At 35.7% G+C, this 24,537-nt stretch overlaps 2 protein-coding genes and 1 pseudogene across 3 annotated transcripts; all 3 read right to left on the bottom strand.

Moving 5' to 3' along the window:
* Positions 1–4,560: 4,560 nt before the first annotated feature.
* On the bottom strand, positions 4,561–7,796 carry LOC146924944 (toll/interleukin-1 receptor-like protein). The gene is made up of 3 exons (XM_085709911.1): positions 7,457–7,796; positions 5,100–6,628; positions 4,561–4,801 (listed from the first exon to the last, which is right to left on the bottom strand). The coding sequence occupies exons 2-3, from the start codon at positions 5,549–5,551 to the stop codon at positions 4,747–4,749; spliced, it is 507 nt and encodes a 168-aa protein (XP_085566037.1). The 5' UTR covers positions 5,552–6,628; positions 7,457–7,796; the 3' UTR covers positions 4,561–4,746.
* Positions 7,797–19,003: 11,207 nt separating this feature from the next.
* On the bottom strand, positions 19,004–20,646 carry LOC146924943 (uncharacterized; annotated as a pseudogene). The gene is made up of 3 exons (XR_015011206.1): positions 20,365–20,646; positions 19,455–20,213; positions 19,004–19,232 (listed from the first exon to the last, which is right to left on the bottom strand). The product of XR_015011206.1 is annotated as an uncharacterized LOC146924943 (transcript).
* On the bottom strand, positions 19,355–23,215 carry LOC146924942 (uncharacterized). The gene is made up of 3 exons (XM_085709912.1): positions 21,620–23,215; positions 20,990–21,096; positions 19,355–20,719 (listed from the first exon to the last, which is right to left on the bottom strand). Exon 1 carries the CDS (start codon positions 23,182–23,184, stop codon positions 22,006–22,008), a length of 1,179 nt encoding a protein of 392 aa, XP_085566038.1. The 5' UTR covers positions 23,185–23,215; the 3' UTR covers positions 19,355–20,719; positions 20,990–21,096; positions 21,620–22,005.
* Positions 23,216–24,537: the final 1,322 nt, after the last annotated feature.

The raw sequence follows: 24,537 nt of genomic DNA, 5'->3' as shown, positions 1-24,537 counted from the left end.
CTTCATTATTACATTGAGTGTTGATATTTAAGTCATTTTCAACTGGTGGAGTATGTTCACTTTCTTGTATCTCAACTTCCTCCTTTTCTCTCATATCTACTAATCCTTCACTTACATCATTATTTGTATTCCAGTTCCACATTTCACTCTCATCAAAAACCACATCTCTACTCACTATCACCTTTTTTGAGATAGGGTCATATAGCCTATAAGCCTTTGATTCTTCACTCACACCTAGTAAAATGCACTTAGTACTCTTATTGTCCAACTTCTTTATGTGAGCATCAGGAATATGCACATATCCAATACACCCAAATACTCTAAAGAAATGAACTGATGGTTTAATTCCACTCCAAGCCTCCTCAGGGGTTATATCTTTGACAACAATGGTAGGACTTCTGTTTTGTACATATACATACCAGTTTACTGCCTCAGGCCAAAATTCTTTGGGAATTTTCTTTTCTAACATCATACTTCTAACCATGTTCATAATAGTTCTGTTTTTCCTCTCAGCTACTCCATTTTTGTTGTGGAGAATTAGCAGTTGTAAGTTGTCTTTTAATACCATTTGTACTACAAAAATTATCAAACTCAGTTGAGGTAAACTCTCCGCCTCTATTAGTACGAAGATAACAAATTACACTACCTGCTTCCTTTTCTACAGAGGCTTTAAATTTCTTAAACATGTTCAACACAGTGGATTTTCCGACAAAAAATATACCCAAGTCTTCCTACTATAATCATCAATAAAGGTGAGAAAATACCTCTTATTACTATTTGATTCTGGCTTTATGGGCCCACAAACATCAGCATGAATCAATTGTAGCCTTTGAGTAGCTCTCCAAGATGAAACTTTAGGAAATGGCTCTCTATATTGTTTTCCAGCCATACAATCACTACACACCTTTGACGATTCTTCCAGTTTTGGCAACCCTCTTACCATGTTTTTTTGTACCAAGATCTTCAATCCCTTTTGACTTAAATGGCCATATCTATAGTGCCAAAGTTGAGCAATATCCTCATTAGTAACTTTAAAGCAAGTAGGTAAGACCATAGTTACCATTATGGCATACATACGATTTGCTGACATTTTGGATTGCATAATCACACCCTTGTCTTGATGATACACTTTGCAAATCTTCTTTAAACACTATAGTCAGCCCCTTCTCTTGTAACTGACCAATACTTAACAAATTGTTTTTCAGTTCTGGTATGAAATACATATCACTAATGACCTGGATAATTCCACCAACCTTTATCTTGACACTACCCTTTCCAACTACAATCATTCTGGAGTTATCACCAAGCTTCACTGAGACCCTGAATTCTTCATCAAGATTGAAAAACCAATCATTTTCCCCACACATGTGGTTGCTGCACCCTGAATCAAGAAACCAAGCTTTCTTGATCCAAGAACTATCTTCATCAGTGCGAGCCATCAACAACATTTCTTCACCCTCATCAAATTCAGCATAATTGGCCTTCTCACCCCAAGTGGGACACTCATACTGAAAGTGCCCTAGCTTGTGACAGTTTGATAGGAAATTAGATATGGGCCTTAGGCCAATAGAGAGAGTAAGAAGATATTCTCTAAATAAATCTTAGTAAAGATTTATATTAGAAATATATAATAAATATATTATAAATCTTGTAAAAATATTATTTGATAATTTATCCTTGCTAGTATTCTATATAAGTAAATATGTAGAGGGAGTTCAAGACAAGCAATCAGATTATTTGTTAGTACCCTTTTAGGGCCGGCGGCAAGAGACTTTGCTGAGGAGCTTTGCTCTGGAACTTGTAACCCTTTTCTTTATTCCATCTAGTTAATAATATTCACCACTATTCTCTAGTTTCTATTGATTTCTTCTGTGTTATTGGCTCTGCTCTATCAATTGGTCCGACCTACCGGATTCATGCAAACCATGGCTGAGCGATTTAATTTTGTGGAGGATCGTTTGGAACGTGTCAAAACAAGAATCGAAGGTTTGCGTGCTGTGATTGCCGAAGAGATTCAACGTGCTTTGGTGGATCCATTAGAAAAACTCAAGGAGTTGAAACACACTGGCTCAGTGGAGAACTATGTTGCAGATTTCCAATTATACTCTTCTCAATGTGAACGTTTGCCGGAGCAACAACTTTTGGGTTACTTCATCAGTGGATTACGTCACGATATCCGTTCTCGTGTTCGCATGTTCAAACCACGCAACTGTGAATTGGCGAGGCAGTGGGCACATGATGTGGAGCGGGAGTTTGCTGCGGAGTCGCGTTCAGGTTACAAAATGGGTCCAAATTCTTGGGCTCGTCCGCAGAAGCAGTCATTGGCTCATCAAGAAGATGATGGTAACAAGTCATCTAACCCGAGACCGGTTTGGGGAGTTTCAGGTCAATCATGCTTGATTTCCGGTTCTACCATATCGACAGGGTCTCACAAGCCGCTGATGTCAACCTCTAGTGTGATTTCTGGTGAAACTGAGGTGACACCAGAAAAGGAAGAGGCGGGAGAGAATATGAAGAAGGAACACAGAGCAATTGCTTTGGGGGAGGGAAGAAACCATCCAATTCTGTCGGAAGGAATGGATGGAATTGAACCTTCGTCTTTGGCGGTTCCGGCCATCCTGTTACCGTCTTCGGAATCGATAGATCAGAAACGGAAATTGAGAACCGTGGGAGTACTAGCTTCGTGGGTATTGCTATTGAAGGCACCAGTTGCTTATTTATGGGAGGCGAATTCCCAACAGTCACTGAGCACTGGATTTGGGATTGTGAACACTAAAGGAAAGCCAAGCGGAAAGGAGAGCACTGTATTTGTCAATGAAGTATGTGCGTGTTGCTCAATCATAATCACACCACCACCAAAGCCGCCGGACACTGGGTCAAAGGAGGTCGAGCAAACGATGTCGGTGACAAGATATCTGGCAAGTATGGGATCACTATCAACAGAGGTTTTTAACATCGGTTCAGTTGAGAAGGATCTAGAGATGTTAAGGGCAAAAACGGTTCCAAGATTGGAAGATTGTGTTGACATGATAGTGTTTTATTGCCGTTCTGGAAGGATGAAATCGATAAAAGTTGCTGTGTTTGAACTTAATTGGAAAGAGTCCTTCGTAAATTTTGAAGACAAATTACATAGAGTATTGCAGTATAAACTTAAAGTCATAATATATGCTGAAAGTGTTGACCATGCCAATGACAAGCACAAGTTTCAGATCAGCGTTTCCAGCCTTGGGAACAAATTCCCAGCAGCTATCTTGATGTTTTCGTGGAATTTCAACACTTGTTACTTAAAGGAATTGTTTGATTTAGCCAATGTTGCAATGCGGTTATTCTATTCACTAGTTTTGGTAACACCATGGGACCCCAGAAAATGCAACTTTCTTATGGTTGGGGCTGCTTATGGACTGGGTGGGATAAACTATTCTGCGAAATACTATTTTATGAAACTTGTATATGACAAAGGGAAGTTTTGGTCTTCAAGCATTTGGATGCGGCTTAATTTGGTATATGATAGAGGAAAGTTGTGGTCCTCAAGCATTTGGGTGCAATTGATATCCAGCATCATTGTCTTCAACGACTCCATTCCTATTTGTTTCTCAGGCAAATTGAAGGCTCTCCCAGTAGCAAAAATGGCTATAGAAACTATATCCAACCTTGAGGACAAGGTTGTTTTTCTAGCGGTCGGTGATGATAGGAAATTAGATATGGGCCTTAGGCCAATAGAGAGAGTAAGAAGATATTCTCTAAATAAATCTTAGTAAAGATTTATATTAGAAATATATAAGAAATATATTATAAATCTTAGTAAAAATATTATTTGATAATTTATCCTTGCTAGTATTCTATATAAGTAAATATGTAGAGGGAGTTCAAGACAAGCAATCAGATTATTTGTTAGTACCCTTTTAGGGCCGGCGGCAAGAGACTTTGCTGAGGAGCTTTGCTCTGGAACTTGTAACCCTTTTCTTTATTCCATCTAGTTAATAATATTCACCACTATTCTCTAGTTTCTATTGATTTCTTCTGTGTTATTGGCTCTGCTCTATCACAGTTATAGCATTCAACCCAATTCTTATTAAAGGATTGTCTTCCTCTGCCACGACCACCCTTAAATCCACCACGACCTCTACCTCTACCGTTTAATTGCCCAGCATGAGTAACCTTAAGAACATGATCTTCTTCCTTATGCCCTCTCATTCTTTGCTCATGAACAAGAAGACTGCTTTGAAGTTCATCAACTGTTAGATTGCTCACATCATTTGAATCTTCAATGGAGCAGACCACATAATCAAACTTTGAAGTCATGGATCTAAGATTTTTTTCAACTACAGTTACATGTGCCACCTTTTCGCCATGAATCTGCATCTTGTTTACGATTGACAGAGTTCTTGCAAAGTACTCATCTACTCTTTCACCATCTTCCATATTAAGCATCTCGAACTCCTTGCGAAGAGCTTGAAGATGTGCACGCTTAACCTTAACACACTATTATCATATGGTGTATTCAAGCAAAGTTTACTTCCTTCACATGACCGTGTTATACGAAATATAATTATTGTGTTTATCTTATTTTTCATTGACACAAAATATAGGTGCAGTCAAAACTTCAAGGAACATCGAACATGTTGAAAACAACTTCATACCACTGTCTGAACATGCACATTACAGCTTGGTATAATTCAAGGAATGTTTATAATTTTCATACACTTTAAAGACTAGATTGGAAATTAAGAAAATGATACTTGAAGATTAAATTTGGCTCTTTACTCTCTCCACGATCGTTTGGACTAGTTTATATTCGTACCTGCAAAAATAAAGACATATTAATTCATGTACGCACGAAGTTTCCATCGTTTTTATTCAATTAAAAGAATACATTAAAATTAATCTTCACAAAAATAAAATCACAAAATATAAATTGCACTTGAACGAACTGAAAACATAACTGTAACAACACACAATTCCTCATGCCTAACTACATTTTTACAAACTGTAAAGAAAACATTTTGATAAAACCACACTTATCTGATTCAAAAAAATAAAATAAAACCACACTTAAAAAATTTCCTGTTAACAATCATACTAGAAAGCATACCACGTACCCAGTTTTGTAGGTTATTCCACTCAAGCTAGCAACTTCAAATAAAGCTGACCTCCATATCTGTAACTTCTCAAAGTCATTTCCAAACCTTTTTACTTGTTTAGCCATTCCTCTTTCATAACTGTTTTTCTGATGCCTTACATCAGACGGTTCTATTTTGTAAAAAATCGGCAAAATCTGTTGGTTCTTCATCTTTTTACACTTAAGAATAGTGACCAATTCATCTAGACACCAAGAAGAATGTGCAAATTTTTTAGAGAAAACAATAACCGAAATTCTTGATGCCTCAATTGCTTTGATTAGAGAAGATGAAATTCCGTCTCCACCCTTCAACCCCTCATCATCCATGAAGGTCTTGAACCCTTCCCGGCATGGAGCATCGTAGAGAAAACCCGTAAAAGAGTCGCGAGTATCTTTTCCTCTAAAACTGATGAAAATAGCGTACTGAGACATTGAATGTCTTAGACCGTCGGTCTAATGATGTTTTCCACTCCTCAATAGGTTTACTTCTTAAGGATGATCCCACATCTTTAATTGTCCCAGGCAACCCTTGACATTCAATTGCAACTTCGTATGCCACATTTAATAGGTCGGTTGAGGACTCATCGTCTATCCCTGAATGCATCTTAAACAAAGTCCAAGCTTCCTCTATAGATAAGGGACACAATGGAATCTCTTCTTGGCAGTTCATTAGTGCGAATTCTTGTTTGCAATGTGTCGTCAAAAGAACCTTGCATCGGTTACAATTACAAGGAATACCTAATTCCTCTAGATCAAGATTTTCCCAAACATCATCCAAGATCACAAGAATTGGACGATCCGTACTTTCTAATGTCAAGTATAATTCTCTAGCTCTCCCTGCTTCAGTATTTTTGTCGAATTTCAGATTCAACAAGTCAGCAATTTCATCCTGAATCTGTTTTACATTTGGGTTTTGGGACACGGTGATAAATAAAATTGCATCAAAAACCCTTAGTTACCTGGCTTTCTCAGCCACTGCTTTAACCAACTTTGTTTTACGAGAGCCTCGCTTTCCATACAATCCAATTTTATAGAACTTACGATTTTGTAGTGCCTCCAAAAGTCTATCTGAAGTCTCTTTTATAGCCTCAAAACATACAAAATTTCCAGAAGAGAAGTGCTCTAAACTTGGAATTGGATTGAAAAATGGCTCAAACTCACCTTTGATGTTCAATGCCTTTAATTTGTTAAGCATTTTATTGGGATATCTGGATTCTGGTTCTGGTATTACTGTCACATTCTCCATCTCTTGTACAAGTTTTTCCACTTCTTTTAGCCACTCAAAAACAATATCATCGACCTTTTGAGTTTTATGATCGGTTGCTTCAATTTTTTCTTGTATAGAATCACGATTTGAGATTAGCTTCTTCTTTTCTCTTACTACATCTTTAATGATTTTGTAAGCTCGATATACACGTAGTTTATTAACTGTCTTAATCAGAATAATCGATATGATACAAACAACAGCTATGGTTATCTTGTATGTAGCAAGTCCAATGGCAAGGTAATCTGAAAAATAATCAATCTAAATTTCATGGCATATATATAAACAAGGAAATTCCTGTAAATTATCTAAAAAAATCCTATATAAATAGAATTATTTTTTCTAATCGATCATAATTATAGAATCTCCATTAGACGCCCCAAGCATCCCGAACCCGACGGGACTAATTCTCAAGTCAACTGTGGATCAACTGGTTTTTTTTCTTTTTTTACCAAGGCTACCTCCGAAATGGGTAACTCAAAAAATCAAACTCATGTTCTTTTTGTAAAAGAGAGTCATGTTGCCAACTCTCCCAATACTATGCCAGATATATAAATGGAATTATATAAACTCATATCCTCCATTTATATTTATAATGTTTGATCTATAGAAGTATGAGTTTGATAAAATAGGTTACAATATAGGGTTTGTCTAAAATGTACAACATTGAACATGTTAAAACAACTAAAAATACAAACATTTTATTGAAAAATAACAATAATTTATTAAAAAGTTATATATTTATTTAATATAAAATGACTTCATATATTGCCTAAAAAATGACATCAAGAATGTTACACACACAATCATAACATATATGCTCTACTTTAGTAAATAACACACAAATTAGAAAACAAATTGTTTTACAGTACATAGTAATGAATAGAGAATACAAATGCAAATTATACTCTTTCTCTATTCTTATACTCTTTCTCTCTTTTTCTCACATTATCACATATTTCATCTTACAACTAAACACACAAGTAGTGAATAAAAAAAAGAGAGGAAAATTGATGTGAAAACGATGACATAAAAGTGGAGAATTTAAATGAAAGAAAGGAAATTGAACTCACACATAGTGCAGCTGGCAGGAAGGATATGTATCAATGAACTTTGAACTTTGAATGATTGTCTCTTCCTTTCCTAGCTTCAAAACCAGAAAAGTGTGTGATGTAAACCTTACCTTACCCGTCTATATATAATTGCAGGAAATACGAACTAGGCGCTCTTGACAGTTGACACTAGTATCTGATCAAATCAACACACGTTGTGGTTAAAAAGTGGCTGATTGACAATTGTACATGCCTACTTGGTACATGATGATGAGCTGACTTATAAGTCAAACTCATCAAAATTTTAAAAATCAAGGATGAGTTGATCAATTCAAATGGTTGGGTTGATTATGAATTTTAGATTTACTTGTCTGTGGTTATGAGGTTTTACGGAAAGAGTCACGCTAGGGAAGAAAGAAAGAGGAAAATGAAATAGACAAAATTTATGTTGATTTTAATTGATTTTATTATAAGCCGTTGATCTGCCATTCAAAGGAATGGAGGGCTGCGATTGCTCCACAGGAGAAAACTGGAGAAATTTTGGCGGGAGACAATTCATTCCCTGCTAAAATAGTCTTGTTAACAATTGGTGCATTTTCCATCATTATAAATTAAAGTAAAATATGGTACTTTGGAAGTAGTGGGTGTAGTAATAATTTGGGAGTACTATAGGGAAAAAGTAATTAATGATGCATTGAAAACTGAAAGTTGAAATTCATTTTGAAACAATTTTTTATAACGATATTCATTTTAAAACGGAGGGAGTATGTATTACTCCACCCGTCCTATAATAGTTGTTTCATTTACATAAAAATATGGGTAAAAAAGATTATCACTTTTGGTTTTCAAGAATAATTTAATTAATTTTAGTCCTTGGGAGAATTTGCAAGACTCAATTTAATCCTTAACAAAAATAAAAACAACTTTTAGTCCCTAAAAAAAAAGCCGGGACAAGTTAGTCCCTACCCTCTTTACACTATGTTTGGTTGATAAAAAAAAAAAAAAAAAAGAGAAAAGAAAATAAAACGAGAAGAATTGATTAATAAGTAATTTGATATGAGAAAAAACCACAAACTTAACTTTTCCAAACTTTTATTATTTTGGTAAAATTGCAACACAAAGTCCTTTAACTCTATATTTGTTTATCAGTGTATTCTTGCTTCTTCATTTTTCAAGTTAATTTTTTATGTAAAAAAAATTCTAATTATTATTTTTATGGTAAAATTGCAACAGATTTAATGGAAATTTGGTCTCAAGTGGTGCTTTATCTGATTGACAGAAACGGGTGTATAATGGAAGGTTGGATCCTTGTGGTGCTATCCATATAGCTATTGGTAATGACTAATGATGGTAGAAACAGAGAAGGCTTAGGTCATAGGTAAGTAATATCTGCCAAACCCAACATTGAAATCCGTTATCTGAATTGTTTGTTGTGTGAAAAAGTACTAGTATCAAGGTTATTTATCAGTAGGCGTGCAGCCTGCAATATGTATCTTACATCGTTGTTGATTGCAGGTACATAAATCCACAACCAAAGTGGTCTGAATTCCGCAAATCCAGTTTTTGTCATGGTAAGCCGAAGATTGTAAACTTTACTCATGCCTTCTGGAGTTGGCATAGGAATGATAACGATGAATCGGTAAGCTCTTCGGTAAGCTCAAAATGTCTGTTGATCAGAAGAGACATGAGCTCAGGAGTATGCTTATGACACCCAAAGGAATCCATGTCTGCTGTAGTCATTCTTCAACTAGCAGTTTGATTATGCTAGGCTTCTGTCATAAGCGAGTAAACTGACGTATCTCACAATATAGATGCTGCTTATGCAGTATATATTAATACTGACATGTATTAATTATCTGTAAATGGATTGAAAAAGCTAGTGGTGGTCTCTTTGCAATAAATGTTACTACACATTGTATCAATGCTTCCTGCAGATGTAGTTTCATCCACTCTGGATTCTGGATACTTGAAATGGTTTTAGTAGCCAAGGCAAACATAGCATTCATCACACCTTTTCCACTGAATATTCACTGTATTGAACCAAAAGACTTTGATGGAAAATATGAATAGCAGCCAAGGCAAAGTTGTCGCGTCATTTTTTGGAGATCAAGGCTATTTGTTTAGCTTTTGACTCACTTTTTATTTCACGACTTTGAAAAAATTTATTTAAATTGGGGGTCCGGGGGTTGGTTATATTTAGGGAAGGTATTAGCACCCTAAATATTCGTAGTACTCTACGAGAACCTTTTGGTTTTATTTAACGTTTTGTGCTTTAAACTTGCTTGCTTTTTTTAAAAATGGAATTTTGAAATGATTAAAAAAGGAAGACCTAATTATCTACATTTTATTGATTTGGAAGGACGAGTGTCCTCTGCCTACGTACCCGTGAGGGATCAAAACCTCGTAGTTCGGGGTTAAGAAAATGACGTTTGATTTGATTTGGTGTTTTTTATTAATTTTGAAAAAAGGTTTTAAAATAAAAGCCAAGTGGCAAATGAGTATTTGTTTGTATTTTTTATATTGAAAGAAAGATGACTCAAAGTATGATTAAAATTGATTTGATATTTGATTAAGAAAGAAAGTAAAAAGAACGATCACTTGATTGAAAATCAAGGTTTATTATGAAAATATTTTTGTGATTTTTGTTATTTGAATGTTTTTGTTGTTTTGGAATAATAAATGAAAATTAAACTAACGGAGCAATAAAAATAAAAGCGCGTGGATTTTTGTAGTGACGTTGGGTCACCACAAAATCCATAATCTAATTTTTTTTTTGTATTTTTTGATATATATAAAGCGGTAAAGAAATAAAAGACACACACACACACACACACACACACACACACACTTTTCTTATTTATATTTACATTGGACCTAAATACATTCTAATTGCAGGAAAATAAATGACAATAATTAAAATGCTAAATAGAAATAAAATAAAATGCTAAAAAGAAATAAAATGCAAGAAAATAAAAGAAAGGGACAACCGAAGGGACAAAAATTACCGAAGGGACAAAATTCCGAAGGGACAGAAAAAAGAGAGAGAAGAAAAGAATAGCTCGTCAACACAAGCTAAATGGGGGAGAAGAGAGAAAAGTTCTTTGACAACTCAAGAGAACTTTTGGTGTGTTTTGAAGTGTGGAATGAGGGCTCTATTTATAGGTGAGGAGGTTGATGAGAATGACAAAGTGGTTTAATGGATTTTGATGGTGATTTGAATGGTGTTTAATGGTGAATTTTAAAAGAGGAATGTGAAAGTTGACACTTGACTTGAAAAATTTTGGACCATGGACATTTTATTTTTGGACTCATTAAAAAAGTTATATAATAAAAAATAAAAAAACTTATAGAAGTAATTAAACTAAAAATAAAAAAGGTAAAATGGAAAATAATAGGAAAAAAAGTTTCTGCCTTTGAAAGTGGCGTGTAAACAAGACTTGTACTATGTTTTTTGGACATTTTCTTTTGGACATTTAAAAAAGGAAAAAAAAAAGTGACTAAAATAAAAGAATAAAAATAACTAAAAATTAAAATTAAAATTACAAGAAAATTAATAAAAGATGGAAATTTTACTAAAAAAAAGAAAGGAGAGAAGAGGGCCCGATATCGGAACAAAAAATGAGGTATTTTAAAGTACCCCTCTACCGAAATTTCCTTGAAATGTCAGAGACTAATCAGGGTCAAAAGGCACATGAATGTAGGACCTTAGGTCAAAAATTGGGGTATGACAGATGCCCCTATTTAAGTTTCTTCGTCCGGAGATTTGAAGATGGAATCTTCGAGTTGACGGAACGAAGAGACTTAAATACAAAAGTACACCAATTTTGGACCTAAGATGCTGTGAAATGCTCATGATATAAGTATGAATGCAGGACGGCAAAGATGATTTGACTGGGGAGAGAAACAACAACGGGATACCCAAGTTTGTTAAAGAAAGGGATCCGACTCCGCTAGGGAATGTAGTTTCACTGGGGAAAAGATTGTCTACAAGACTTTTAGCGACATCTCTTGAACAGCTAAGCTGGGAATGACACTATTGAAATTGAAATTGATTAGTGACATCACTAGAACAGCTAAGCTGGGGATGCCACTATTGAAATTGAAATTGATTGGCGACATCTCTAGAACAGATAAACTGGGGACGACACCATTGAAATTGACTTGATTAGAAGCATTTGCAGGGTATCAACCTGATTTAAAGACATCTGGCAGGATATTAACCCGACTCTAAAGGTATTTTGCAAGCTATTCGCTTGACCCAATGAAGCAAAAGGTGTTTGCAAGCTACTCGTTTGACACAAAGGCAACAGAAAAGGTTTGCAAGCTATTCGCTTGACACACAGGTAACAACAGATGTTTTCAAGCTATTCGCTTGACACATAGGTAACAGAAGATGTTTGCAAGATATTCGCTTGACACCAATGATAACAAAAGATGTTTGCAAGCTATTCGCTTGACACCAAGGTAACAAAAGATGTTTGCAAGCTATTCGCTTGACACCAATGATAACAAAAGATGTTTGCAAGCTATTCACTTGACACCAAGGTAACAAAAGATGTTTGCAAGCTATTCGCTTGACACCAAGGATAACAAAAGATGTTTGCAAGCTATTCGCTTGACACCAAGGTAACAAAAGATTTGACACCAAGGTAACAAAAGATGTTTGCAAGCTTTTCGCTTGACACAGAGGTAACAAAAGATATTTGCAAGCTATTCGCTTGACACAGAGGTAACAAAAGATCTTTGCAAGCTATTCGCTTGACACACAGGTAACAAAAGATATTTGCAAGTTATTCGCTTGACACAGAGGTAACAAAAGATCTTTGCAAGCTATTCGCTTGACACACATGTAACAAAAGATGGTTTGCAAGCTATTCGCTTGACACAAATGTAATAAAAGATTGTTTGCAAGCTATTCGCTTGACACAGAGGTAGCAAAAGATCTTTGCAAGCTATTCGCTTGACACAGAGGTAACAAAAGATCTTTGCAAGCTATTCGCTTGACACAACAATGAGTGAAGATCGAACTGAAAGGGTACAACCATACAAGATTATGGGTGATCAATGCGGTTATGTATGAATGATGTTGTGTATATGATGTGTATGAGTGAATGTAATAATGCATGAATGTATGGATGTGCGAAAGTATTAGTGTATGAATGTATGATTGTATGAATGTATGAGTGTATGAGTTGTAACTTGTATGACTGTATAAACTGTATGTGACAGGTGAACTTGATGAGACAAGACACAACAGGTAAGATGGGAGTCGGACTGACATCGCAGTAAAAACATTCGGCAAACTTCCTTGGAGATGATGTTTTTGTGAACAAATTGAACCGTTGATTGGAGTAAAAACCCAGTACAAGGTAGCAGTTGATGCTCCTAGGGATAAAGCCCATTGTCGATCAAAAGTCTGGAAGAAGTCGCCATTTGTAAACCGGCGTAGAGTACCCTTCCACTGGTATGCCTTAGCAGTCATGTTTTTTTTTTCTTTTGAAAATCCCTAACTTTTGCCTGGACCGCCCTTTCGGGTTTTCAGTCCACCGGGAGTATATTCCTTTTTTGTGCCCCTAATTTTTGCCTGGACTGCCCTTTCGGGTTTTCAGTCCACCGGGACGCTCTCTATTGCCTAAGCCGCCTTTTCAGCTTTTCAGCTTAGCGAGCCCTTTTTTTTTTTTGAATTTTTGGATTATGACTGTATCTTGCTCAAAGCAGAGATCCTCTTCGTAGTGCTTAGACATGTTTCTCTTTCGATGTGTAACCGATCTCAAGGCGCATGCTGATGTACGCTTCAACTACTCACAAGTTCAAAGAGAGTGTGCTTGTTGTTCACACTTTTCAAAAGATGTAAAAAGTTTTTGTATTTTTTTTTTGAAATTTTTTGCTTCAAGTATTGCCATCAAAAATAGAAATTTTTTTTGCAAATAGAATAAATGAGAGTTCCAACTGAATGGGCACAAGCTCAAATTTGGTGAATTGAGTGGTGGCATGTCAATGGCGTGACCCCACGAATCTTTGAAAAATTTGGAAAATGGTAAATATATGGGAAGGTACATTGAACACAATAACCGTTATACTCCCTAACAAATTTGAATGCCCCTGTTTCGAGTCTTTGATCTGCAGATGCTTATAATCGGAGGTTCTTTGATAGCAGGTATGCCCCATGCTTCGAATTGGAGGTTCTTTGACAGCGGGTATGCCCCAAGTGGATTGTGCCTGACCGGATGCAATTACTTGTCATGATCCTTAACTTTTGCATAGCCTTTTTTGGGTTTCAACCTATCAGGATGATTATATTTTTTTTGTCTCTAATTTTTGCCTGGACCGCCCTTTCGAGTTTTCAGTCCACCGAGACGCTCATTTTTGCCTAAGCCGCCTTTTCAGGTTTGCGACTTATCGAGCTCATACTTTTTGACAGAGTATTTCTTGACTGCACCGGCATTCATAGGATGTGTGAGTTTGTCACTATCCATAGTTGTAAAAGTATTGCACATAAGCCTTCATAATTAGGCGTCCACTTGCCCCTGGAGTCTGGTTGGAAAGTAGTACAAAGTTCCCTTCTTGAAATTCATGGGGACGAACCTTTTTGTTAGAAGCTTGTTTTAAACCTCTTTTGATATATTTGTACAAGGTCGTCATAAGTTTAAATTCGATGAAGGTTGGATTTTAGCAGAACTCCTATTGACGGGACTTCGACTTCCACGAGAAGCACGACCTCCATGTTGCATATTGGGGAAGGAGGGGGGGTTGCCCCTGTTGAAATGTGTACTGAAGTACGATATCCATGCGAGGCAACGGTAACATCTCATGCCAGTCTTTGAAAGTGACCACCATCTTCTGGATAATATTTTTGTTTGTAGCTTCAACGGCCAAGATGCCCCAGCATGCGAGAGATCTCATCGGGAGTGTCTTCATTCTTCCCTTCAGCTTCGGATACAAGGAACTCAAAGTTGGAAGAGAGTACATGGTTAATGTGTTCAACGGGTTTATTAATGCATGATTTGATTATTGATTTTGACAAGTTATGATTATGCAGATATTTGAGAATGATTAAAGAAAGTTTTTTTTGTTTTGGGTTTTTTGTATTACCATTTTTCCAGAAAAAGCACAAAATAAAATCAAAGTCGGGATCAAAACGACTTTTTTATCGATGATGGAAATCCTTAAAGCAAAAAGCCCTACACAAGTCCACTTTCGTCTCGGGCGGGACGAAAGGATTTTTTGAAAAGTAGCAAACAACAAACCAACACATTATTTGAACAGATAAGTAGTAGAAGGAACATCAAAAACGACCCAAATGTGGCATGCAAGTCTGAATTCAATCTTCGAAGAGCAATATATTGGCTTCAATCAGCTTTTGGACTTCAATCTTCAAAGAGAGACAGTGTTCAATGTCATGGCCGGGTGCTCCTTGATGAAAGGCACATGAGAGGTCAGGTTGATACCGACCCGGCAACTCGTTAGGCACTCTAGGAGGCTTTCTCGTTTGGACAAGGTTCTTCATGAGCAAGATGGGAAGCAGCTCCGCATATGTCATTGGGATTGGATCAAACTGCATCCTTGGAGCCTGTTGTCGAGGCTGCTGTTGATGTTGGCGTTCGGGCCCTTGCTGGAACTGTTGCTGATTCTGTGAAGCTACCAGTTGAACCACCAAGGTGCCCAGTCTCTTTGACCCAGCCTGGAGTGTTGTGATCTCTTGCTCAAATTGATACGTTCTCTCTTTTTTGCTTGCACGAGTGCTGTAAGTGCGAGTTGACTTTGAATGAGGACGTCAGACCACTTTTGACTAAGACCGAATGACCTTTTATTGAAAAGACACAGTGTGAGACTCAGACTTGAAACTATGGATGCAAAATGATGCATGCTATGCCTATGCAAAAACAAACATGAATTTTTTTATTTATCGAAGAACTTGTCAAAGTAATTGTAAACATCATAAGGTACATTGTTTCATTTGATGATTTGAAAAAAATGGTTCCCTTAGGAATAAAAGCAATGCCAAAGACAAAGTCCCCGATAAAGCTGAGGTCTAGTTTAAGACTTTTGAAATTGTATTCCTTGGTGTTCCTCTTTACAAGGTCCACACCTCTGATGTTTACAAAAACTTATTGAAGTCCTTCGGTATTTAATGAGAAAAATTTTATGAATGTATGCATGTATGCATGATTATGCTGAAGAACATGGAAGGCATGGTGAGGTTAAGTCCACATGTTGGAGTCAAGGGTAACAACGCCATGTGGTAAAGACTATGGTTTCATTTGCACTTGTAACAAGGGTTCTACCAAGTTCCCAGAGTTGTCAACCACTTCCGAACATTATCGGGTTGCGGAACTACTTCCGGTCCAACAACGTTCGTAAGAAAGTCTCGTCTGAGTGTAGTATCGCGTATCAACCAACTCAAGACTACTCTTGATTAGCCACCGCACTACGTCCTAAAAGGCCAAGATGGGTTAAAGGTAACTAAAGGTCCTCAACATTAACAGCCACTTGAAAATAGCAATGCCAATCACGACTACTCATGTCGACATAAATTACTTCCAAGAGACCTCCGTTGAGTGGGGTTATCACATGTGCCATATCCCGAAACTTACTCTCGGTATGGGACTTTGATTATACCACCATCCTATCTTATGTTTCCCTCAAGTCCGGGTGTAGGACTTATCTCACCACTCACGTTTAAGAAAGGAGAAAGAAGAAGGAAGAACAAATATATACACGAATTTCCATCTTTTATTTTTTGATTTTTGATTTTTTTGATTTTTAAGCAAGTTTAAAGCACAAAATTTTAAACAAAACCAAGTTAGGCTTAACCCTCTTAAGGTATCCCCAGTGAAGTCGCCATTTCTGCCGCGTCATTTTTTGGAGATCAAGGCTATTTGTTTAGCTTTTGACTCACTTTTTATTTCACGACTTTGAAAAAATTTATTTAAATTGGGGGTCCGGGGGTCGGTTATATTTAGGGAAGGTATTAGCACCCTAAATATTCGTAGTACTCTACGAGAACCTTTTGGTTTTATTTAACGTTTTGTGCTTTAAACTTGCTTGCTTTTTTTAAAAATGGAATTTTGAAATGATTAAAAAAGGAAGACCTAATTATCTACATTTTATTGATTTGGAAGGACGAGTGTCCTCTGCCTACGTACTCGTGAGGGATCAAAACCTCGTAGTTCGGGGTTAAGAAAATGACGTTTGATTTGATTTGGTGTTTTTTATTAATTTTGAAAAAAGGTTTTAAAATAAAAGCCAAGTGGCAAATGAGTATTTGTTTGTATTTTTTATATTGAAAGAAAGATGACTCAAAGTATGATTAAAATTGATTTGATATTTGATTAAGAAAGAAAGTAAAAAGAACGATCACTTGATTGAAAATCAAGGTTTATTATGAAAATATTTTTGTGATTTTTGTTATTTGAATGTTTTTGTTGTTTTGGAATAATAAATGAAAATTAAACTAACGGAGCAATAAAAATAAAAGCGCGTGGATTTTTGTAGTGACGTTGGGTCACCACAAAATCCATAATCTATTTTTTTTTTGTATTTTTTGATATATATAAAGCGGTAAAGAAATAAAAGACACACACACACACACACACACACACACACACACACACACACACACACACACTTTTCTTATTTATATTTACATTGGACCTAAATACATTCTAATTGCAGGAAAATAAATGACAATAATTAAAATGCTAAATAGAAATAAAATAAAATGCTAAAAAGAAATAAAATGCAAGAAAATAAAAGAAAGGGACAACCGAAGGGACAAAAATTACCGAAGGGACAAAATTCCGAAGGGACAGAAAAAAGAGAGAGAAGAAAAGAATAGCTCGTCAACACAAGCTAAATGGGGGAGAAGAGAGAAAAGTTCTTTGACAACTCAAGAGAACTTTTGGTGTGTTTTGAAGTGTGGAATGAGGGCTCTATTTATAGGTGAGGAGGTTGATGAGAATGGCAAAGTGGTTTAATGGATTTTGATGGTGATTTAAATGGTGTTTAATGGTGAATTTTAAAAGAGGAATGTGAAAGTTGACACTTGACTTGAAAAATTTTGGACCATGGACATTTTATTTTTGGACTCATTAAAAAAGTTATATAATAAAAAATAAAAAAACTTATAGAAGTAATTAAACTAAAAATAAAAAAGGTAAAATGGAAAATAATAGGAAAAAAAGTTTCTGCCTTTGAAAGTGGCGTGTAAACAAGACTTGTACTATGTTTTTTGGACATTTTCTTTTGGACATTTAAAAAAGGAAAAAAAAAAGTGACTAAAATAAAAGAATAAAAATAACTAAAAATTAAAATTAAAATTACAAGAAAATTAATAAAAGATGGAAATTTTACTAAAAAAAAGAAAGGAGAGAAGAGGGCCCGATATCGGAACAAAAAATGAGGTATTTTAAAGTACCCCTCTACCGAAATTTCCTTGAAATGTCAGAGACTAATCAGGGTCAAAAGGCACATGAATGTAGGACCTTAGGTCAAAAATTGGGGTATGACAAAAGTCAAATATTTCTATGGAATGCCACAATAGAGGATCTGTCCATTGTAACAATCAGCTCTGCCAACATATCAAATACATACCATATGACTTCATGTTGTTCAAAATCAGAGGAAGTTCAGCCAGTGATTTTGCACCTAGAACCTTGATAAATGCATTATGTAACAATTGTTTGAAGGCAGGTAGAAGTCAGATCCAAATTATGAGATGCCATATGCATCCTGTAATAGATCCAAGGCATACATGGAACATGTAACTATTAGAAAGGAATTTTTCTGCCAAAACTTCTAATGCTGAAACTGTTATCACTTTGAAGGAGGTATTTGATGAATCATCGAGTACTCAGCTAATTTTTATACATATTTTCTTAAGTGATTCTTCAGAACTTGTATTCATAGGAAGCCAAGGAAAATTTGGACTTGGGAAAGTGGATCATTCCTGAGGAAAGACTAGCCGTGTAACTTGCGTTTGCACAGTGCATACATACAGGTAGGGTCAAGTTATAGTAGTAACATCACCTACATTACAGACTACAAAATTACCTTGATTATGAAAGACATTGTTCAGTGCATAGTCCAATCTTAATAGAATTGTTGTGTTCAAACATTGATACAACTCATGCCCTCTCTTATTCTAATGACATAGTCAAACGAGTAACTGATCTCTTAATTAGTTCTTGTCCTTGTTTAGCACTTGCAGCATAGCAATGATCTGTAAACTTCAAAGAAATTCACTGGACTATGATTTCTCCATACATACACAGATACTTCATTTGTATTGCACGGAGAGAGAAAGAATATACGGACAAAACAACATACTATTCATATGCCAAAGTGAACTCCTTAGCTACCATTGTTTAAAAAAAACTGGATATTTAAAATTATAATTATACACATTGTTTTAATAGAGCTTCGGAAAGGAAAAATGGTTTTGTGGTCTAAATAAAAAGGTGGAAATTACTGCTCCATCGTAAAAGTTTGATAGAGTCTTGGGATAGAGAAAAAATTCACTTTGATAGAGTCTTCTCCAACTAATTTATCGTCTACGAACAAATATTATCCTAGAAACCATATTCAAAAACAAATTATCATTGAACGTGTATATTACAATCATAATTCATTTATGAACAAGTAGTTGTTTGCCATCGCTTAGATCTAATGTAGCACTTAATTATTGCAAGAGAAAATGTAGGCATCCTTCTATTTCCTATCCGTGCTTCGTATATACAGTCGATGTTTAATATTAACGGCATCTTCCACAATCTTTCGGATAAATTCATATTCGTACCTACAAGATATACACAAGGGATTTCAATTTTTTTGTTCAGTAACGAAACTACACGGTTCATATGACCAACAAATTTTCTATAGCACAAATAGTCACTCAAAATGCAGAACTTGAACAGAATATTTCATGTAAAAGAGCCAAACTAACATCTACAACTAGTAGATTAGAGAGTGAACAATTATGAAATATGTTAATCAAAGTATGTGAAAGTATGCTACGCACCCGATTATATAAGCCTTTCCAGACAAACCAGAAACTTCAATCAAAGCCGACTTCCATTTCTGTAATCTCTCAGAATCACTACCGAATTTTTGTTCATGTTCGGTCATATATTTGCCATAACTATTTCTCATGTCTTATATCTGAAGGTTTCACTTTGTAAAAGATAGGCCAAACCAATTGATTCTTCGATTTCCTACACTCAAGGATCTTCGCAAGCTCATCAAGACACCAATAGGAACTTGCATAATTTTCAGATAAAACAACAATCGAAAGCCTTGATGCTTCAATTGCATTAATAAGAGAGGGTGAAATTTGGTCTCCAATATGCAATCCCTCATAATCCATGAATGTTATGAATCCTTCTCGACAAAGAGCATCATAGAGAAAACCCGTAAATGAGTACCGAGTATCTTCTCCTCTAAAACTGATGAAAATCTGCCATCGAGCCATTGATTGCCTCAAATTGTCAAAAGATTCTTTCCACTCCTCAACAGAACTACATTTTAAGGAAGATCCCACCTCTATAATTGTACCAGGTAACCCTTCACATTCAAAGGCAGCATCTTGTGCTAGATTTGATATGTCAGATGAGGACTCGACTTCTATTCCTGGATGTTTTCCGAGCAAAGTCAAATCTTCATCTCTAGCTGCTTTCAACAAATTTGTTTTACCAAAACCCCGCTTCCCATACAATCCAATCATAAAACAATTATTATCATTTAGTGGCGCTAGAAGTCTATCTGAAGCCTCTTTTATAGGCTCAAAAGACACAATTTACAGAAAAGATGTGCTTCAAAGCTGGAATTGTGGTGCAAAATGGCTCAAATTCACACTTGGTATTCAGTGTCTTTATTTTAACTAGCATTTCATGGTACATCCAATATCTCATCCTATGATCAGCAGAAAATACCCCAGCTAATGAACAATCATAATTGGGAATCTCTGGTTCTGCTCTTGTTTTAAGATTTTCCTCTTGTCCTATGAGTTTCTTCATTTCTTTAAGCCACTCAAAAACAGTATTGTTGACTTTTTCAATTTTAGCAGTCGCTCCAGCTTTTTCCCACACAAGATATCGATTTGAAATTAACTTCTTTTCCCTCTCGACATGTTTCACGATATTGCCAAACCGAAATAGACATATTAGTTGTTTAGCTTTTTTGACCACAAGATCTGCGATGGATTCGATTTGCATTAAGTTGAATAAGGTAAACAGCTAAGCTGAAAAATAATCAAACTAAAACTCAACGGATAACGGAAAATATTTCCTGCGACAAAAAAAGAAAGAAAGAATTGTGACGGATATAAAATAAAATATATTTCTACATAAAATTGAAGGCAATCATGCCTTCAATTATAATGTATGTTTCACGATCCAGCAAGAAATGGAATAAATTAGAGAAGATGAGCAACACTTGATCAAATAGAAAAGGAAAGCAAGCTTGCTGCATGTCATTAACATCACATTCACAGCAAAGAAAAATACGTTACAACATTACTACAGAAAACAAATGTTTTAAGGAAGAGTAAGGATCTACCAAAGAACTGGAAAATGACTGACTATCTCTGCAAATCAGAAAGTCAATGACTTCGGCGCTGAAGCAGCAGACTTGCTAATTGGGAGTTTGGACTCCGTCTACACTAGCTGTGAGGTGAGAACCCATTAGTTAATCATATAGCTATCTTATAATAATAACACGAACAATATTAAATAACTTAAAGAAATAAATGAAAATTTGAAAATGTCTTGTAAAAAGGGGACAGGGAATTTTTTGAAGCAAATTTTATATTTTAGAATAGGGGTAATAACGAGGCTCTTATTTTATAGGATAGGAAGCAACATATTCCATCTTCAATTATTGATGTGAAGCAACCTTTATAAACAATAAGATGTTGACTTGTCACAAAATCTTACTAGTATTTTTTTTATACAAACTCGGCACAAAAATCAAAATGAGAAAATCCATGATAATTCTACTAGGACCAATGAAGGTCTGACGGTTGAAGGGGATAATAACATAACAATAGAAATTAATTAACCAGCAATCTTTGACTAGAATTGTAAACATAAGTCGATTATTAACCATTAAGTGAAAACTTCCGTCTTGAAGTACTATCAACAAATGAAATCAGGTTTTGAGAATTAAATTACATGTATGGCATCATACCAATTTTGAAGAAATGTGAAGAAAAACTGAGTTCTAATATCATATATCCATGTCATGTGAATTCCAGCTTGTAAAATCCATTCACTTATTCTTCCTTTTCAGAATTTGTTTCTCCTTGTTGTAGTTAACACTTAACAATAATCTTTCATTTTACTACATCATCATCACGTGGCTGGATTTGCTTCGATAGTGTATCTCTCTGCTGATGTTTCTGCAATCTTCAAAGTTCCAGCTTGATTATTGCAATCCTTCTTCTGAGGATACGCGGGGCAGAAACTCCTAGAGGTTTCATGGTTCATAATTCATTTCAAAACTATTTCTTTTTGGGTTTAAGCGACTTCTTCAAGTTGTTCAACTTCAATCAAAAGAAGAAATCAAGGGCTACCTCAACTAGGTAACAGTTTGCTCAGTCTCTCATCTTTACATCGTCTTTGGTCACCAACCATGGACTCAAAAGTATCCAACAGATTATCCAAACCACTGTGTTTCTCCCCAACTGCCTTCAAAGCAAACACAATACTCTCAATGGTGGACAAATAACCAGCTTTAGGCTGATTCCTCACTTCACCATATAAGCTCATCTCATTCACCTCCAACTTCAAATGCGGCAAAATGTTCAGCCAAGGATTTTCGCTATAAATCCTTTTAGCCTTAGCCCATGTTCCATCCAGAACAATCAAGTTCTTCACCTCAAAACCAACAGCATCTAATTCACTAACACTAACAGCATTATCCGAAGGAAAAAGTAGTACAGATCCAGCACAAACCTCAAGCTCAAATTCCTCGTACTCTTCGACATTTTCCTCCCTATTCAACTGCTTCCTTTGAAACTTCTTCACCAAAAACCCTTTTGAGAGTGCTTCACATGCTTCAGGACAAGACAAAATCTTGTCAAAGGTTAATAACTCATTAGATTCACATTGCTTCATCCAAATATGTGACAAAGAAGTAATTGCACCATATTTGCAAATAGTAAAAGTAATAGCAGGTCTTCCATAACCTCCAGTTAGATCATCACAACTTCGACGAAACAGAATTTTCTTAACTTCATCATTCACATTTTCAACAGTAGAATTATGAATAACATAATTTTTCAAACCAGCACTATCAGTATCAATATCAATAAAGTTGGAACTTTTATCATAAAACAAATCAAGGGTCTCCTTAAATTCACGAAAAAACGAACCTTTTTCAGCAGAATTTGAATTGGGGTCAAATAAGTGAATAAAAAAGCGAGATTCAAAGTTAACATCGGAAACAGTTGCAATAGTGAGATTGTTGAGACCCATTTTAGCAATTCTGGTAGAATTAAGAGGGTGATTGCATTCAAGAGAGTGTTGAAGAATGGTAACATTGACGGAATTAGGGATTGGAGGAGTGAGAATTCGAGAACAGAGACAAGTTCGAGTGGGTTTGGAACATGAAGGGCAAATTGGTCTTTTGGATATTCCCTGTGACATTGAGATTAACGTTTTCAGGGGTTCTCGTAGAAGGAGTTTGTGTCTATGAAAAGGGTTGAATCGCAATGTGATGATTTGGGTTTGAGGAGTCAGAGAAAATGCCATTGTTAATTTGAGAGGAAATTCATTCTTGGATAAAACCCTAGAAATTAGGGAAAGGGAATATGTAGCTACGATGTCGTTTTACTGAGGTGGGCTAATTCATGTGTTTTTTTTATTTTTTTATTTAATTGGATAGCCATTAAGATTTTGATTGTTAAAAATAACGGATAACTAATAAAACTAATTTATAATGAATAAATTACTTCCTTCGATCTTGTAAGAAAGTGGATTAACTACATTTAAGTCATGATAAAAAAAACTGAGTAAATAGTAACTTTGGTCTCTGACTCTGCACCTCGTTGTCACAAAAGTCTCTGACTTAGGATTAAATACAAAATAATAATGTGCACTTCCGTTTGGGGATATTGATTTTCGGTTCAGGGACCAAAGTGACCATTTCTACTTTCACTTTAGTCTCTGTGACACCTCATACCCCTTCGCATAAAACATTTACCACACCATCTGTTAACAAAATTATTTAACATTAGAGGCTAAAGTGATAACGAAAGTGCACATTCAATGACTACTTTGTATTTAATCCTGAGTCAGAGACATTTGTGACAGTTAGGCATGACAATGGGGCGGGGCGGGACGAGTTTTACCTTCCCCATCCCCATACCCTATTCTCATATACTTACCTGTTACCCTACCCATACCCAACGGGGATGAGAAATCAAACCTCATCCCCGTCCCCGACGGGTTCGGGGATCCCATCCCCATCCCCGTACCTGTAGTGAATTATTTTTTAATAAATTTTTTTTTTCCAACCCCAATGACAATTTTGTAAAGCATTATGTTCCCATTAACATTTCCTTAACATAATGATTTGGTTGCTCCTTTAAAAATCAAAGGCAATTTTTATAACATGGGAATTATTAAACCAAATAACATAACATGATCTAGGGTTGAGTTTCTATTTATATAAAAAGGGGTAAAAAAAATAATTTTTACATTTGGGACGGGTATGAGTATGGGTTCGGGGTGGGTACATATAACCCTGTTACCCGTCCCATACCCATGTTTTGAAATAGAGGAAAACCCAAACTCATACCCAAACCCAGTCAAAGCGGGGAAAACCCGTCAAATCGGGGTGGGTTTGGGTAGGTACCCATGAGGACGTGTATTGTTGCCATGTCTAAGTGGGATGCAGAGTAAGAGATCATAATGACTGTTTACTCATGAAAAATATACCTTTTCAATTTTGCCCTTGTTTTGGAGTTATACATTTAAGTCGTGAATGTGACTTTTGAACTCAACATAAGAATGTGAAACAAATTGAATATAAATTATTGAGGGTATAATTGGAATAATAACATTTAATAGGATGATTTGATTATATTTTTGCCTACATTTGAG

This window comes from Medicago sativa, chromosome 5 (assembly GCF_051527215.1).
Source record: "Medicago sativa cultivar Bolivia chromosome 5, Bolivia_mono, whole genome shotgun sequence".
Classification (NCBI taxonomy): Eukaryota; Viridiplantae; Streptophyta; class Magnoliopsida; order Fabales; family Fabaceae; genus Medicago; species Medicago sativa.
This window is presented reverse-complemented; position numbering and strand designations above follow the sequence as displayed.